This window comes from Phodopus roborovskii, unplaced genomic scaffold (genome assembly GCF_943737965.1).
Source record: "Phodopus roborovskii unplaced genomic scaffold, PHOROB, whole genome shotgun sequence".
NCBI lineage: Eukaryota > Metazoa > Chordata > Mammalia > Rodentia > Cricetidae > Phodopus > Phodopus roborovskii.
Window position 1 is genome coordinate 10,175,621 of NW_026126585.1, and position 18,689 is coordinate 10,194,309.

The window sequence follows — 18,689 nt, forward strand, 5'->3', positions numbered from 1 at the left end:
TTTTTTAAACCTAGGTGTGCTCTCAACAACGTCATATAAGAACTTCTTCCTCTCTGTACAGTCCCCAGGTTACCTTCTGTCTTTTTTTTTTTTTTTTTTAAGATTCGTCTCTAATGACTTATTTTTAAACATTTGTTTATATTTTATGTCTATGATGATGAGCTTTTTCCTGCCTGTATGCAAGTATACCACATGCATCCAGTGCCTGTAGAGGCCATCCCCTAGAATTGGAGTTACAGATGGCTGTGAGCTGCCATGTGGGTGCTGGGAACCAAACCTGGGTCACCTGGAAGAGCATGACAGCTCTTAAACTGCTGAGCCATCTCCCCTGGGTCCCCAATTTGCTGAAGTGCTATCTTACTGAGGCAACATGCCTGCTACAGTGTATATGTAGACACCAGCATACAACTTCTGGGAGTTAGCAGTCCCCATCAGGGACAAGAGATGGGGCCTCTTGTCTCTGCCATGGTAAGTACTCCAGGACAGCTGACCTGTAGGGTTCCTGGTGATTCTTGTCTCCCATCTTGCAGTACGATTGCTGGGATTACAGACACTAGCCATCCTATCTAGCTCTTTACAGGGCTTCTTGTGATTAAACTCAGGCTGTCTGGCTTGTGTGGCAAGTGCTTTTACCTGCTGAGCCATCGCTCTGGCCCCCACCTGCCTTTAACGAACTTCCCTAATGATTAGTGGTTTTGAGAATTTTTTCATATATCCGTTAGGCATTTATTTATGTGCCTTGAGAAATGTCTATTTATCATCTTTTAGCTCAGCAAATATCATCCTGACTTGATAGTAAGTTTTGTTTATATGATTTCCTTGAGTCCAGGCCCACGGTGCTCCCGTAATTATCACCATACTGCTCAGTTTCGATTGGTCACGTGGTAATGCCCGTTGGACCACTCACCTGCTGGGCACCGAGCTTCACTGGTAGAAAGCTTGCTGGAAAATACACATCTCTTATCCCAAAGCCTGTAGGTTCTCATGGCATACAGATCTAATCTCTACAAACTCTTGTTGTTTTTCTAGAGCACACTTTGGCCTCCCCAGGGATCACCTGACCAACCTGATAATCATTTGCTTCACTGTGTATCCACTCTGCTCTGCCAAACCAGTTTTCTGACTCTCTTTGGACACACCTTTTCCTCTTCCTCATACATCTTAAAAAAACTGACTTAAAAAACAAAACAAAAACAAAAACCCTTTCACCTTTACTAACATTGTGTCTCCATCGTTAAAAATCAAGCCCAAGGCTGGTGAGTTTGCTCAGTGGGTGTTGTATAAAACCTTTTCCTGGGGAGACACAACATACACACATGTATACTTGTGACAGGTAGGGAATCAAAAATAGGTCAAGATAATGAGTCTGTGAAAGTTTGACTTGGTGAGACAATGAGTTTTTATTAGGGTTATTTATAGGATATGAGTGAGGTCTTACAGAAATAGAGAACACTCACATGCATTACTAAGAAGCCCATCCCAACATGCTCACCACTCACAAAAGCTGTAACCCTGGAGTTCTCTGCACAGCTTGCAGGCAGCTCAGCATTTTATTCAGCCATAAATGATGTAATCATGTCATTTTTAGGGAAGCAGATGAGCCAGGGGATCTTCATCTTAAGTGAAGTGAGTCAGGCTCATAAAGTAGAAGATGTTATCTCTTAGTGTGGAAGTTAGAATAAAATATTTAGATGCAAGATGTGAACCTAATAGACAGATTATGTGGGGTCAGGAAGAAAACCAGTGGGGGAGAGGGTACAAGAAAGGGTAAGGACTGGTGAATATGAGCAAAGTACAATGGTACAAATTTATTTTTAAAAACCCACAAGCTTGTTCCTCCAACTTGCCCATAAACTTCACAGAATTTAGGGTTTTATTGCATACAATTACACTTAACGCTTTAGGTGTCTAAGAATCTCCCAAGTTCATGAAGTCTGTCACAGTGTGTGCAAAAAAAAAATGCAATATACTTCCTGTTTTAAAGTAAATATTGTATAAACAATACACATGGAGTCAAAAGACTGGGAATCTTAGCACACCTCATTTCTCAGAAACAAATGAAATGAACTGGTACTTGTTTAGCAAGTTCATTTAAGAAACATCGACTCATTGATTGGTGCTATTTTGTACATGGCAGAGAACAGAACAGAAAGTCCTTGCTATTGTGGAATTAATATTGGAGAGCATACCATTGGGATTTGTGGGAGGGCAGGGAAAGGCAATGACACCTGATTCTAAGACTTATCTCCCATGTAATTAAGAGACGGAGCTGGCCAGGAATGGTGGTATGTGCATGGTTGTGCCAGTTACTCTACGGAAGGAAGGTCACTTGAGCCCATGAGAACAGCCATAAGCAGACATTAGAAATAGTAATGACCTGGCCTAGCATATGCAAACTCTAAGTTTGACCCCTAACAAACAAAACCTAGAACCTACTTTTCTTGATTCTCACATTCTCGACAGATTCTTATTACGTAGCGCTGGCTGACCTGTAAATCACTACGTAAACCAGACTGGTCTCAAACTCAGAGATATTCCTGCTTCTGCCTCACAAGTGTTGGGATTAAAGGCATTTTCCATCACATCTGACCATGACTTTTAGATCTTAAGAGATTGATTTACCATGCCCCGACTCCACTATATCAGACACGTAGCATAAGAAGTTCTTAAGCATAAAGAATGTTAACGAGGGGAAAACCATTACTGGAGCAATACGATGTATGCCTATAACCAACCCCAAATAGTAATGGCTATAGTTTTCTACTCTGAATCACATGTGATTTTTCCCTTTCTTTTAACAACTCCAAGAAGGCACGCATTCCAGGTGTGGAGTTGATGGAACCACCTCTTGCTCCCACGGCCCATTTACTATACTATTCTTGGAAAGAGGACAGATCAGATATTAAACTGGTTAAAAACAGACAGTATGCTTGATCTTTAGTCTTAACCAAAAGGCCAAGCAGGTATGGCATGGCTTGTGTGCAGGAGTATACCTATAAAGCCGGAGAGTATTAGGTACTCTGCCATTCTCCATCTCTCTCCTCTGAACCAGAATAGTCTGGCAACCAGCAAGCTGTGATCCTCCTGTCTGCCTCGCACAGTGCTGTGGTTACAACCGTGCACACGGCCAAGCCCAGCTCTTTACATGCTTGCCGGAGATCTGAACTCAGGACCTCATGCATGCACAGCAAGGGCTTTTTTTTTTTTTTTTTTTTTTTTTTTTTTTTTTTAACCCACTGAATTGTCTCTTGTGCTCCAGCAATAAGTGACTGGAAGTGTTTGTTACCAATCACGTATTAGAATCTGAGCGGATAACAAAGTGTTCATCTTATTTTTAGTCCCTAGACTTTGTAGACAAAAAGTTTAAAGAGAAGGGATGTCTAAATAAGCAAGAAAATTTCATTTCTTTGCCTCAAAATGCTAACGAAGCAGTTCTGGTTCTGGAAGCCTTAAGTCCCGTGTTTGTTTTCTAAATACAAATCAGGATGCGGGCCAACTTTTCTTTCTTATGGGAGCTTCAAGGCACTTAAAAAGAAAACTAAAACCCCATCCTTTAGTCAGACTAGTATCTGCAGAGGTCTTCCTGAGTGTGACTGACAGTTGGACCTTTCTATTAGCTAATTTAGTAAGTGTAAACACACACACACGAGGCACTGATATGATCTTTCGCCTTTTTGGATGAGGAAAAGCGAGGGCCAGGGAGAGGAGTAACTTGGTCTAGACAACTTCTAACTCCAAGAACGAAGGTCTCGATTCCGTACGGGACAAAACGATCCCGGAATCCGGAGCGTGCCAGGCCACCCGGCCCGTCGGTTTTTAGAAAGGGTTACTGGCAGTATGTATGCTGCCTCAACTTTGGAGGAAATGCGGCAGCCAACTTTAGCTTCAGGGCGGGTCTGGCCGCTTTGCCAGGGCTGGACTGTCCCTTAGACAGCTCTGCTCGCGGCTGGAGTGAGTCCACGTTAGCGAACCGTCACCGATCTGGAGGAGATCTCTCGGCTGGCCTCAAGTCGCGCCCAGCGTGACGTCACCGGTGCGCCTGCTGGCTTGGCGCAGGGGGCGGGGCCGCAGAGCGGGGCGGGGCCTGCCAGTCCCGGGCCGGTTGATCTTTTCTCCGCGTAGCCTAGCTAATTGGCTGGGGGCGGGGCTACAGGTCCGGGGGGCGGGGCCTGCTGGTTGGCCAGCACTGGGCAGGGCTTGTCTGGCCAGAAGTGGGCGTGGCCTGGCTGGCTGACCGGCCCGGGGCGGGGCCGGGGCCTCGGCCGCAATCGGGGCCTCCAGGCCTGTCGCTGCCAGCCGAGTCCGGTGGCCTGGGTCACTCCCCTCCGTGCCGGCCGAGTGCTGACCCGAGCGCCGAGTGACAGCCGCCGCCCGGAGCCCAGGGGCCTGCAGCGCGGCGCGATGTCGGGGTGTGCGCTTGCGGTGTGAGGCGGCGGCGCTGGGTGGCGGGCCGGGTCAGGTCAGGGCCGCTCATGGTGCCGCCGCGACTCCATCGAGGGGCAGGAAGGCCAGGTAGGCGGTGGGCGTCTGCGGCCGTGGTGGACGGGTCAGAGTCCTCTCGGCCCTCACCAGGCGACACGCTTGGTTTCCCGCACGTCTTTCGTCCTCACCGGGAGGCTTCCCTGTCCCAGCTGTTTTCCATCGGCCTCTGGGACTGCAGCCGGGGGTGTAGTGACCCGGCGGGTGGGGAGCGAGTGCGATCGTCGTCCTCGCGTGAGGACATCACTTCCTGTCAGCGAGCCGAATCCACTAGAGATGGAGGGGGATAAGGGCACTTTCCTGATGCTCACACGCCTGCCTGGAGGGGCGAATGTCCTGAAGGGAGATTCGAGGGAGTTCTGTTTATGAGACTTCCAGGATCTGTTTATGACGCTCTTAAAATGTGCCATATGTTGGATGTTGCTTTTCTTTAACTGCCTGGTGTCCAGGACCTCTCTGAGTGCAACCATTTTTCTTTTTTTTTTTTCCGGGGTGAGGGGAGCGGGAGGGAAGTCTCGTGTGTCTGACACTGGTTTCAAACTCGCTGAGGGTGGCCAAGAGTAACCTTGAACGTCTTATCTTCCTGCCTTTCAGGCGTGCTCCACCACACCTGCTTTATGTAGTTCTGGGAATGAACTCAGGGCATTAGCATGTTAGGCAACTGCGCTACCACCTGAGCTACAACCCCAACCTGTTTTTTGTTTGTTTTGTTATTTTGTCATAAGGTCTCATGTTTCCTATGCTGGCCTTGAACTCACTATGTATTCTGACCCAGAACTTCTGATTCTCCTATCCCCCTACTTCCCAAGTGTTGGGATTATAGGTATGTGCCACTTTGTCCAGTTTGGGAAGGGCTTGGGATGGAACCCAGGACCTCTCATGTGCTAGGTTAGCATTCTGCTATATCCCCAGTGTGGCTTCTGTTGAACACTGTTTGATCTTACACTTGAAATTTTCCTAAGCATAGCTTCTGTGGTGCTGTTTTAGGTGTTCTGAGTTCTTCACCTCTATTTAGACTGAGATCTGCCAGATTTGCAGTCATTGCCTTTGAGGATCTCAGAGACGCGCTGGCAACAAGGTAAATTCCACACTTCATCTTGAGCAGTCACTAGCAAATGTCTTCTGTTTCCTGATTTTTTTTTTAATGTGGTTCTTTTAAAGGAGACTCTAATAGAGATCTCTGCTTTCTAAACCAACAGACTACAAATGGTTTGTGTATTTATCATGAACCGTGTGAACTCCCAGAACAGTGGCTTCAGTCAACGCAGGAGAATGGCCCTGGGGATAGTGATTCTCCTGCTGGTTGATGTGATCTGGGTGGCATCTTCAGAACTCACCTCGGTATGTATCTCTCTACCAGTGGTGTTGCATTGTGATAGTATTAACGCTGACCAGTAGTATTTCACTGACGATAATGCATCAGGACAGCAGTCAGTGTCAACCTGTAGTATTCCTCCGTTTGCGCCTCATGCTTCTAAGAGCAGTATTTTAAGTATTGTTCAATTCTTTGTTTTTCTTTGCTACTATATTAGTGTCATCTCAAGAGAAAGCTGAGGTGATGCTCTTTGTTGTTTCCTAAAGTTATAACAGCTGTGTGAATGTGCGTGTTTGTGTCTGTACATGCCCGTAGATGCCAGAAGGGGGCGTTTGAGTCCCTGGAACTAAAGTTACAGGCAATTGTGAGCCACCCAACATTGGTGCTGGGAATTACATTCCAAAGGGAAAGTAAACTCTTTTAACTATAGAGACATTTCGACAGCCCTACCGCAGTTTTCTTACATAGGGAGCATTACTCAGAATATATTTTCTTACTATGTAAAGGTGCCTTTTTTATATCAAAGTTGAATTTATTTTTTTCATAAATACTATTTTCTAGTGAACAAACATTGAGGGGCAGTCTTTCACCATGTAGTAGAAACAGGAATACTTTGGGTCTGGGTGCATAGCTTAGTAGATTGCTTGCCACACATGAATACATCTGAAAAAGACTATTATTGGAAAAGTAAACATGAGTTATCCATCCAATTTTTCATGTACAATTATTCTCATGCATGCATTGTGAGTCCATATTTATGTGTTTGCTGATTCACATGTTCTTATGAAACTCCCAGTGTGTGATTGGCTGAAGCCAAGTGTTGTGTTAATTGATGTCTCCTTGGTAGTTTTGTGGTACTTTGTGTTTGTAAGTTAGTTTTACTTTGTGTTGCATAGTTTTCTGTTCGGTTAGTGATCTTTGTAAGAAGACAACAATTTGTTTTTTGCATAGAATATTTATTTAGAGTATGTGTGCATTCATGTGCCGGGACACCGTGAAAAGCAAAGGACAGTTTGTGGAAGTCAGTTCTCTCCTTCTGCTACGTGGGTCCAGGAGATTAAAGTAGTGGTGTCTGGCTTGGCAGCCGGTGCCATTACCCATTGAGCCATCTCACCATCACAACTTTTATTTTCAGAATTCATCACCTAGGACTCACATATTGCAGTCATAAGGAAATATCAAAGAGGAAATTTATGTTTGTAAAAGGAATGCAAATGTCAAGGCAGGCCATTGATATCTTGGATCCCACATCATAGCTAAGCAAATAGTTGAGGTTATATCTTGTGAGTAAGTGAATTTTTGTCCTCCTGGGATTAGGTTCTGGTGGAACACCACAGGTCCTTTGTATTTCACGCCACAACTCTTCTGTAATCTTTGCTTAGATTAACACCCCATAATTTTGCTTCAGAGAAATCTTCTAATGTTGACAGGGTCCTAAACTTAACTTTAAATTTTGAAGCATTAAATAAGTAGTTTTGTTTATCAGGTAATAAGCTTTAGAACAAGGCTGGGCATGGTGGCACATGCCTTTAAGTCATAGCACTCAGAGGCAGAAGCAGGTAGATCTCTGTGAGTTCTTAGGCCATCATGCTCTGCATAGTGAGTTCCACCCCATCCAACCCATGCCCCACCCCCCAAAAAAGAAAGGATTTAGAATAAGGAAGCTACATTAAATTATAATGTAGAAATTCATATCTAAAGTTAAAAATGTTCCACCAACTTGCTTCTGACAATTATTTCACAATCTTTGCATGTACGGAAGCATTGTATTGTACATGGTAAATACGTTTTAGGGTGGGTTTTGTTTGTTATGTGTTTAGTATTTTCTTTTGACAGGTTCTCCCTGTGTAGCTCAGGTTGGTTTGGAACTTACTATGTAACTCAGCCTATTTTCTTTTAAATGCTGGGGACTATATGAGTGTATAAGTGTGCACAGATATAGCTTTCATTTTTTTTCACTAAAACATGTTATGTGATTAAAAACTGATTTCTATGTTTTAGTGAAAAAAGTTATAATTTTGTCATCTTAGAGCATCTGCAATAGGCTTGATTCAACCAGGTAAACATAACAGACTTTGAGACAGTGTTTGCCAATAAGCAGGAGGACCAGAGTTTGAATCCCTAGAATAACTCAAGCAGGTATGGTGGTCTCCTGTGATCCCCGCACTCATGAGATAGTGGCCAGGATCCCTGGGACAAGCTACAGGTTCAGAGAGAGACCTTGCCACAATAAGTAAAGTAGACAGGAATGGAGAAAAATACCTAATTTCAGCTTCAGACATCTGCACACACACCTATATACACATGTGTGCCCACATGCATATGCACACCATAGACACACCAGAAACACATATACATGAAAAAAAGGAGACTACAGTGGTATAATGAATCCTTATGACTCACCGATTTAACAGTGATCAGTCTTTGTAATCTAATCAACCATGTTCATAACATGTTTCCTGGAATACTTTTATGCAAATTCTTGCCATATAATTTTCCTACTTCCCTTACACTGAAAATCACATTGTTTTTATTTTACAATCACTGCTATTAACATATCTAACAAGATTAGCTATAATTCATTAAAATCATCCAATAACCAGTTCGTTTTTCTTGATGTAACTAGGTCTCTCTCTCTCTCTCTCTCTCTCTCTCTCTCTCTCTCTCTCTCACACACACACACACACACACACATAAACACAAGCCAGCTAGGACCTAAACAAGGATCCACTTTGCTTTTGTGGTACCTTTGAAGTATATGCCACGCCCCTTTTTCTTCTCCTTTGTGTATTGGAGAAACTAGGTCATTTGTCCTGTGAGACATATCATATCCTTGATCCTGTTGATTGTTCCTTATCCTGTCAACTAACTTGTTCTTTCAGTTTGTATAAAATGTAGTTAGGTATAAAGACTTGATTTAGGTTCAGTTTTTAGGCAAGAATATCTTGGTAGTACTAGGTACTTTCTCAGACATCAGGGCATATGATGTCTGCCCAGCTGTTTTGGGTGATGCCAGTTTAAGTAGTATAACATTCATCACCTGGCCAATGAGATGGTTAGTGAGATGGTTCAGTGGGTAGAGGTGCTTGCCACCAAGCCCTACTGCCTGAGTTTGACCCCAGACACCCCTGCAATAAATTAAGAGAACCAACTCCCACAAGCTGTTGATTAACCACTGTACTCACACACATACACACATACTCACCCCCACCAAAATAAATAATTAAAGAAATTAAAGTTCTCACCAACCTTTAGATAAGAATTGAATATCTGCGATGATTGCACTGAGAGATTATTTCTTTAGGTATATCCTCTTTGAAAACTCCCATACCCTTTTGATACTCCCATGGCACTCTGAAGCTCCTGTATGGTGCTTGGCAAATTTCTTCATATCTGTGTCTCCTCAGAAGCAGTGAGGACTGCTTTATTTTCCTTAGTTCCTAACAGATACTTTTGCATAGTAGGTTTTCAGTAGATATGTTGACAAACTTTTTTTTTTTTTCTCTTTTGATGGTTGTTGCTGCTTCATTTGACAATGTGACCTCTTGTATGTAAAACATATACAGGATTCAGAAATGAATTTAAAGTATTTTTTACCTCTTTGTTCTTTCCTACCCACGAACTTCTATTCTAAAGAGATGACAAGAGGGAGATGTACAGAAAGGTTTTAAACGTGTTAAGGCTGCTTGTGTAACTTAATTTCCCTCTGCAGTATGTCTTCACCCAGTACAACAAGCCGTTCTTCAGCACCTTTGCAAAGACGTCCATGTTCGTCCTCTACCTTTTGGGATTCATTATTTGGAAACCTTGGAGGCAGCAGTGTACAAGAGGATTTCGAGGAAAGCCCGCTGCTTTCGTAAGTTTTTAATTTTGTTTGTTAAGTGTCCTGGACTAGCTTTGCAGACTAGGCAGGCTGACTTCAAACTCTTAGAGATCTACCTGCTTCTGCTACCTGAATGCTAGGATTAAAGGTGTGCACCGCCACTGCCTGGCTCTTAAAGCCAGGATTGTGAGTTGTTCATTTGAGCATGTAATGGTAAATTATAAAAACAAAAGTCAGGCTGTGGTTTCACTGACCTTTAATCTCAGCACTTGAAGTAGAAGCAGGCAACACTCTTGAGGTCAGTGTGGTCTACAGCACAAGTCTCAAACAGCTAGGGCTATACAGAGAAACCCTGTCTCAAGCAAACAAACAACCCAAACTATTTGTGTCCAAAATTTTATTTTGTTTATAAGATTTATTTTAATTGTGTGTGTGTGTGTGTGTGTGTGTATGCATGTAAACAAGAGAGATAATATGCACACATATGTGTGCAGGTATAAATGCACAGAGAACTAAAGAGGGTGTCCAAGCCTACAGAACTAGAGTTTACAAGCATTTATGTGAAGCCTGACTTTTTAATGGGTGCTTGGATCTGAACTCTCATCCTTGTGATTCTGTAGCAAGCACTTTTAACCAATGACTCATATCTTAAGCTCATGTCTAAAAATTTAAAAATATTCTTCCAACTTGGCAACAGAAAATCTTGTGAGGAATCAAGAGTGTATGCCACTTTCTGTCCCCTTTCTTAGGACATCTTTGAGTTGTCAACGATTGTTCTGTGGGAAGGAGGAAGGAAGGCATAAGAACAATGTCTAGTGTCTTGGTCATTTACAGATTGGATGAGTGTCATGTAAATAAGCTGTAAAGTTAACTGTAGAAATGAAATAATTCAGTTTCATATATTAAGTGAAAATTCTTTATTTCAGGATTGAAAATTCTTTACGTCAGAGATTTGGTTAATCAAAGAACATTCTTTCATTGACGTTTTATAAGGTCTCATTTTTTTGATAAATATGGTAGTTTATGTAGCAATTTATCATCTGTGTAATAAATACCTTACTTTTTTGATATCTTACATTTTTTGAGAAGGAAGAGTATATAAACCTGTTGTTTCTATGCATTCTTTAAAAAAATTATTTCTCTTTCTGCACCACTGTAGTAAATGTATGTAACATCAAATTTTAGCCATTTCTTTCCTTTTTTTATAATAATATACATAATATTAAATTTATCATTTGATCCATTTTTTTTTTGATGTGTAGTTCAGTGGCACCAAGTACATTTGCTTTAAATAAAGATTTATTAGACCCTGTCTCAAAAAAAAAAAAAAAAGACCTATTATTAGAACATAAAAAAGAAAAGCATTCATGGTCTCCCCTTCCCTAGTAACCATGGTCTGATTTTCTGTTTGTTTCTGTTAGTTTGTGTGGGTTTAAATAGTACTCTTTTAGTAGAGTCGCATAGATTATGAAGTGGAATTATACTTGCACAGTATTAAGTGTCTCCCACAGTGTGGGCCAGTCCCTGAGCTCTGTCAGAGACTTCATCATGTCAGTGACAATACCAAAGGGTGGCTGTCTTCTTTCACTAGCTCACTAACTCACTTTCTCTGCATGTCTGAAATATTATAATAGTGTAGGGAAAAGGGCTCAAGCTTTACCTTAGATGACTCACTCTGGTTTTAATCCAGGATCTTCTACTGTGGCGAAACAGCCAGCCTCAATATTCTCATCAGGAAAGAAGATGATAAAATCTACTCTGCATGGTTGCACCCTTGGCATTGGCTACTGTTCTTGAGAACAATAGTTAGATGCATAAATTTGTTCTGGATTTTTGTTTGTGTTCATTTGAGCTATCTGAGTAGTCCTGCATGATGACATGAGTTTCCGTGAATTTGATGTCCTGTTCTCTGTATTTAGTTTGCAGATGCTGAAGGTTACTTCGCTGCTTGCACAACAGATACGAGTATGAGTAGTTCTTTGGTAAGTGCTGCTTTTCTTGTTCAGCCATAGCAGAATTGCCAGACATCTGTGATGACACCAGTTAAATGAGAGATACAGATCAGCATTGTGTGCCCTTGGAGAGACTTGCTTTGCAGTTGCTTTCCCCGGGAGACTGGGGGCTCAGAGGTAAGCAGGTCAGCTGCCTCTGAGGAGAGAGGGAAGGGGGAGCTGGTTATGGAAGGAAAATAATAAAGCACAGGCCAGGACTGTGTCTCCATCAACTTCCAACTTAATACTCGTTATTATTTCCATTTGGAAACAAGCTTTGGTGCTTGACACTGAGAATAAGCAAATTGTTCATCCGCTTATTCTGCATTGTTTGTTTTTTTTTTTTTTTTTTAAACATTTCTTTAGTTATGTGGTATCTATTTGTGTGTGCCTGCGTGTGCATGTGGAGGTCGGAGGATAACTTTTGGGAATGGTTTATCTTTTCATCATCTGAGTTCTGGGATTGGACTCAGGTCGTCAGGCTTGAATGGCAGGTGCCTTTACTTGCTGAACCTTCTCACTGGCCCTTCTCATACACATTTTTAAAATACTGACCTGGTGCTGTTGTTGCTCTTCTTCTTTTTAAACTGCATTGTGTGTCAGATGTCAGATACTGTGAAGACGTCATTGAACTTGGAGAAAGTTTGTCCTCTGCTATCTTAAGCATCACAATGATGTAATGTCATTTGCCTTGCTCAGTGTGCGAGGTGCTGACTAGTCTTCTAATAGCTTTTGCGTTTTTCTCTAGGACTGATAAGTCAAATTGGTCTAGGGCCAAATGCCACGATAAAAACATATGTGGCAAAAGGACCATGTGAGTTGTTAGACCTCATTGACTTAGTTTGTTTCCCGAATATGCTGTCGTTCTACGTCAGGAGTTAAAAGAAAAACCAAAGAAGAGTTTAGAAATCCGATCTTTTTTTAAAAAAAAATGAAACAGTTTAACTGAGAGAATTATGCTTTGAATAAGAACACTTATGGAAATGCTGTGGCATTTGGGACTTGGAGCCAAAGTTTGTCTCCTGCTTATCTGCTTTTGTACCTCTGCGTTGAGGACAGTTCCTCTAAGACACCTGCTCTCTGAAGTCAGTTTGAGGACAAGTGAGAAGTTTTGTATTGGAAACTTATGAATAAATAGTAAGAACTAATCAGTGGTAGCATTCCTGCCCATCTTTTAATCATTTAAATGCTTTCAAGAATTGTTGGCTTGGGGTTCAAGTGGTAGCTCAGTAGGCACAGTCCTTGACTCACGAGCATGAGCACCCGAGCTCAGGCTTCAACACTTTAAAGCTTAACAGGTGTGGTGGCGGGAATTTGCAGTCCCAGCAATGAGGGGGCAGAGACAGGGAGATTGCTGGGTCTCCGTGGCCAGCCAGTCTAAGGCTGAGCACCGGGTCCCAGTGAGACAGTTTCAAAAACCAGGTGGACAGCTCCTGAGAAATAGCACCTGAGATTGATCTTTGACCTTCACACCTGTAGCCATCCCCCTAACCATCCCCCACCCCAACATTTGTGTTGTTGAATCGTATGTATAGTAAAACAAATCCAGCATGCAGTTCTGTTCGGTATTTGAATCTGTCCCTTAGCTGCCTTCCCCACTGGACTGTATGATTGGGGGAAGAACCTGTTTACTCACCCTTATTCACAGGGCTTAGTTAGGACTGGGCTGTTTAGCAAGTGCTCAAGAGTGTTTCCGTTCTGTTTTATTTGTGGGGAGAGACAAGAGTTTACGCTGTTGTGCGGGCTCCACACTAGTGTGCTCACACAGCGGCCCAGCTAGCAGGGAGTTCATGTATGTACTTCCTCCAGCACGGCACATTATGGGTGTATATTCAATGAATGACCATTTTCTATTGGCAGAGAGAGGGTTGCTTGTATGATTTTGAGGTATCACTTCCCAGAATGTGCCAAAGATACTATGCGACATTGCTACACTTTATATTTGAATTGAGTTACTGTTACTATTAGGTGAGGGAGAGGGGAGGCATTTGTGTATGCATGGGGAGTTAGAAGATGGCGCTGGGGAGCTGGCTCTTTCCTTCACTAGGGCGCTGGGGAGCTGGCTCTTTCCTTCACTGTGGATTTCAGGGGCTGAACCCAGACTGTCAGGCTTACACTCTGGCCTATTGAGCCATCTCAACAGTTCTACTTTAAACTGATTGCTTTGTTTGTGCCTGTGTGGACTGGATGAGCTTGCTTTCCCAGTCTTTGGGGAGAGTGGGGCTGACTAGATGGGTTTGCTGGGGAATAGTTGTGGTGGTTCCTGTGTCTACGTGCCTTGCACTTAAATTCTGCCTGATAGATGAGCTTCGGGTTTTGCTGCTTATGTTTGTTTCTGTTTGCATTGTGTTCCAGAGTGAACCTCTGTATGTTCCTGTGAAGTTTCATGACCTTCCAAGTGAGAAGCTCGAGAGCACAAACATTGGGACTGAAAAAAGTGAGTCAAGCTTTAGAGTTCCGTGCTTGACAGTAAATGGAAATTTAGCTTCTTTTGAGTCACTGTGGGCTCACAGGGTTCATATGGTGTGTTTTGACTTCTATGGGGATTGACTTAGTCTTCACTTTTCTGGAAGTTTGACTGGATTGTGAATTTGTTAGAATATAATTTCTGTATTAATTCAACTGGAAATATTTTCCAGATACCAGGAAGCTCCATGGTTTCATTATCATCATCATCATTTATAAAGGAACATATAAATTAATAATTAACTAATACATAGATTAATAAATAAATTTTAATTCTTTCCCTTTGAGACAGTTTAGTCCAGGCAGGCTTCAACCTTACTATGTGCCAAGAATGACCTTGAATTTCTGGTCCCCCTATCTGTTATATCCTAAATACTAGGATTATGTACATATACTACTGTGCTTAGTTTAGCCAGTGCTGGGGAACCCAGCTAGTCAATGGAGCCACAGTCCCATTCTTCCATCCATCCATCCATCCATCCACCCACCCATCCATCCATCCATCCATCCATCTAAATGAACAATATTCTCATAAACATGTCCTCAAACATTACTCGAGTTTTGCTAGTTCTGTGAGTTTCTTTCAGAATGTCAGCCATGGTATAAAGCAGAACGTTCATCTGTATCTGTAATTTCCTTTGCAAGGCATGAGACTGTAGAGGAGTGCTCTGAATGCTTGCCTAGGAAGGTAGTTCCCAATTATCGAGCCATGAAGAATAATCAAAATCATGTTTTGCCATAAATGCTAAAATAATAAGCATAGTAAAATCCTGAACCAGGTAGTTGTATATATATATATATATACAACAATAAACCTTCTTTTGGAATTTTAATCATTTTACGCTTTACATTTTTTAAATTACATTTTTATTTATTTTATATGCCTGTGTGGAGATCAGAGTACAACTTATGAAAGTCAGTTCTTTCTTTCCACACTATGGGTCTCTGGGGGTCATCAGGCTTGGTGGCAGGTGTTACTCACTGAACCGTCTTGCCTGCCACATTTTAAACTCTTTAAGCCATTTCACAGTTGAAATCTTTTCTTCTCTCTCTCATTAACCCTTTTGATTGAGCAAAGCTGCCCCAGGTAATAATATAACTCAGTGTCTTTATTGTCTTACTTTGATCACAAGTGAGCAGAATAGTCTGCCTTTGTTGTAAATTAAATACCGTTTAATTTTTGTAGGATCTGAGAGTACATTTAATGTTTTGTATTATGTCTTCCTTTTAGCTCCCAAGAAGTCCCGTGTAAGGTTCAGCAATATCATGGAGATTCGACAGCTTCCATCGAGCCATGCATTAGAGGCCAAGTTGTCCCGAATGTCTTATCCTACTGTGAAAGATCAAGAATGCATACTGAAGACTGTAGGGAAACTTACTGCAACCCAAGTAGCAAAAATCAGCTTTTTTTTTTGCTTTGTGGTAAGTTTTTTTTTTTTTAAGATTTAATATTGTTGCGTATATGTGTGCTGTGTGAGTGCTGGTGACAGGTTGCCACGGAGTGCGTGTGGGGCTCAGAGGACAACTTGAGGAAGTCACTTATGTCCTTCCACATTTGAATGTTCTGGGGATTGAACTCAGGTCATCTGGCTTACATGGCAGTACTTTACCTGCTGAGCCATTCTGCCTGGTTTCTTCCGTACATATTTAAAATGGTGCACACGCCAACATACAGTACTGATAAATGAGTCTACTAGAGGTCTTTATTTTTTTCTGTCAGCGGCTGTCCGGCACACTGGGGTGTTAGAATATCAAACTGAGTAAAAAACTTATCATACCTCAAAGCATTTGAAGTGAAGGCTGCAGAGACAGTTCAGCTGGTAAAGTGCTTGACTTGTGAGCACAAGGAGCTGAGTTCTATTGCAAGGACCCTGTACAACTGCTGGGTGTGTGTGATGCTATACTCTTGTAATCCCAGGGGTAGGAACATGGGTCTCTGGGGCTCAGTAGCCAGCTAGTCTAGTTTAGTTTACCAAGTGAGTTTCAGGCCAGTGAGCTACCCTATCTCAACAAGTGAGGAATAGCACCTGGTAAATGACAGTGACTGTTCACCTCTGGCTTCCACATGTATATTTATACACAAAGCCCACTCCACGTAATAAAGATGTGAAGCCAAATCCTAGAACGCACACCCATGCTTGAACACAATTGAACAAATTTTGAATCCGTCATTGCAAGAATAGGTGGCTATCCTTAGCTTCTTTACATGAATGTGAGATCTGAACTCAGGGCCAAATAATTGCACAGCAAGTACTCTCACTCACTAAACCATCTTTCTAGGCCCTGTAGGTTTTAATGTCAGAGAATTTCTCCAGATTTGAATTTGACTTAGATAAAGTATGATCAATGCATGAATAAGCAAACATTAGAGATTTGATACTCAGTATCTCTCCTTTATGCATACACAATTTCTGAACGCTGAGTTTTGTTTTTAAATTAGCTGTCTTTGTGTGTATGAGCAGTGTGTGTGTGCGCGCGCGCGTGCATGTGTGCCTGTGGAGCACAGAAGAGAGTGTCGGGTCCCCTGGAGCTGGAGTTACAGGAAGTCCTGAGGCATGCATTGTGGGTGATGGGAACCAAACTCAGGTCCTTTGCAAGAGTGGCAACTACTTTAACCATTGAGTCATCTCTCCAGCTCTGAATGCTTCCTCCCCCGACTCAAACCCCCCCCCCCCCCCCAGACAGGGTTTCTCTGTGTGACAGCTCTAGCTGTCCTGGAACTAGCTGTTGTAGACTAGGCTGGTCTCGAACTCACAGAGATCTGCCTGCCTCTGCCTCCCGAGTGCTGGGATTAAAGGCATGTACCACTACTGCCCAGTCGGTGCTGGAAATTGAAATCAGGTTCTGTGCATACTAGACAAGTTCTAGTTTATTTGTTTTTTTTTTTTTTATTACAACTTAATTTAAATTAATTGTGTTACTTCAGTTTCTGGAATTTGTAATCTACTTAACCTTGAGTGCTGGGGGGGGGGGTCCAGGTTTGTGTTGCTGTGTTTGAACTGATTAGTGTTTTCAGGAAATTGAATTGAGTAGCTTTATCTTAGGTATGATTATTAATGCTTGTCCTTATTTGGGGGCCTGTGATTTTTTTTTTTTTTTTTTTTTTTTTTCTCTCAAAGAGCAGTCTTTGAAACCACTTGTCGGGACTGGAGAGATGACCCAGGATTCAGAACACATACTGCTCTTGCAGAGGACTAGCATTTAGTTCCCAGCACCTACACTGGGTGTCTCACAGCCATCTGTGATTACAGGTCAAGGGATCTGACACCCTCTTCTGGCTCTGCTGCCACTGTATGCATGTTCCCATGTCCCCACACATATATCCATTTGAGTTTTTGATTAAGAACGAACCTCATACAGTAATAGTGCTTGGAAGAGTGGGGGGGGGCACAATGTGAGCTGAACTGGCAGATATGGATGGTTTTTTTTGTGAGGTTTCACTTGCTTTTCTTTTTGTTTAGTGGTTTTTGGCAAATTTGTCATATCAAGAAGCACTTTCAGACACACAGGTTGCCATAGTGAATATTTTGTCTTCAACTTCTGGTAAGAAATGTGTCTTTAAGATCTGCATTCTGAATTGATGCATGTATAGCTACTGATATTTGTATGTACATAGACATAAACTAAGTTTTTAGTTCTGTTGTAAATTAGTATATTATAGTATATTGGGGAGGTTGTTACTGAGACCCTTACTATTGAGCTCTGGTAAGTTTACTATATAGACCAGGCCTGGCTGGCTTTGAACTTGCGGTGACCCTCCTCCCTATGCCTGCCTTCCAAGCAGTGTCATTACAGCATGCAGTCTTGTTTGCATGGTTACAATGTAGTATATCCTGAACTTTGTGCTATTGATGTCTGTCCCCTCGGGTACTTTGTAGTTATTGTTTGGCTGTTCTTATTTTTGTTCAGTGCTGGGGATCAAACCCAGGACTGAGCATGCTGGGCACCTACTCTTCCAGAAGTATACCTTGGCCTCTGTGGTTTTTATCCTGCAATGCATGACCATTTTTCTAGGTCTGTGTATAGTAGGCACATGCTCTCCCTTTGTTCCCCTGTGGGTTTGTTTGCTTCTTTGTTTGTATACTTTTGCTTTATAACAGGGTTTCTCTGTGTAGCCATGGCTATTTTGGTACTTACTCAGTAGACCCACCAGTCTGGCCTAGAACTCTGAGAACCCCCTGCTTCTGCCTCCCAAGTGGTGGAATTAAAGACATGCACCACCACACCTGGCCCTCTGGTTTTTATTCTGCCGTGTATGAAGGTTATTTAGACCTATCCTCCCTTTATGGTAGCCTTACACTGCATATTTCCTTTTCAGAAATCTTTTTCTAGATGCCTTTGGCTAAATGCCACGACTGCTTATTTCATGTCTAAAATTTGCACTCTAGTAGGTGTTTTATTTTTAACATTGACTCACCTTCCAAATCCGGAAGATAAAAGAAGTATTTTCGAAGCTGTAGGAATAACTTAGAACGTGGGCATGACTGATGAAGTCACACTGTTACTCTGAAGGCTCAACTTAGTGCTTATTAGTTTAAAAATAACTAGGTCTACCCTTATCTGCACTGTTAGAATAAATGTGGCTTAGTTTAGAAGCTCTTCTTAATCTGACTTT

The 18,689-nt window shown here is 42.2% G+C and overlaps 1 protein-coding gene across 2 annotated transcripts in view; it reads left to right on the forward strand.

The window, feature by feature from the left end:
• The first annotated feature begins 4,341 nt into the window (after positions 1-4,341).
• The window catches only part of Slc35f5 (solute carrier family 35 member F5), a 29,172-nt gene continuing 14,824 nt past the window's right edge, over positions 4,342-18,689 (forward strand). The window contains exons 1-8 of one of the 2 annotated variants that reach the window (XR_007835767.1): positions 4,342-4,512; positions 5,467-5,557; positions 5,679-5,820; positions 9,507-9,650; positions 11,537-11,599; positions 13,964-14,045; positions 15,306-15,496; positions 17,536-17,617. Coding sequence is in view for 1 of the 2 variants with exons in the window: in XM_051203981.1 (XP_051059938.1) it covers positions 4,473-4,512; positions 5,467-5,557; positions 5,679-5,820; positions 9,507-9,650; positions 11,537-11,599; positions 13,964-14,045; positions 15,306-15,496; positions 17,536-17,617 (835 nt within the window). In the remaining variant the exon portion in view is untranslated. The remainder of the gene's footprint in view (positions 4,513-5,466; positions 5,558-5,678; positions 5,821-9,506; positions 9,651-11,536; positions 11,600-13,963; positions 14,046-15,305; positions 15,497-17,535; positions 17,618-18,689) is intronic. The other variant, XM_051203981.1, reaches the window with a different exon arrangement.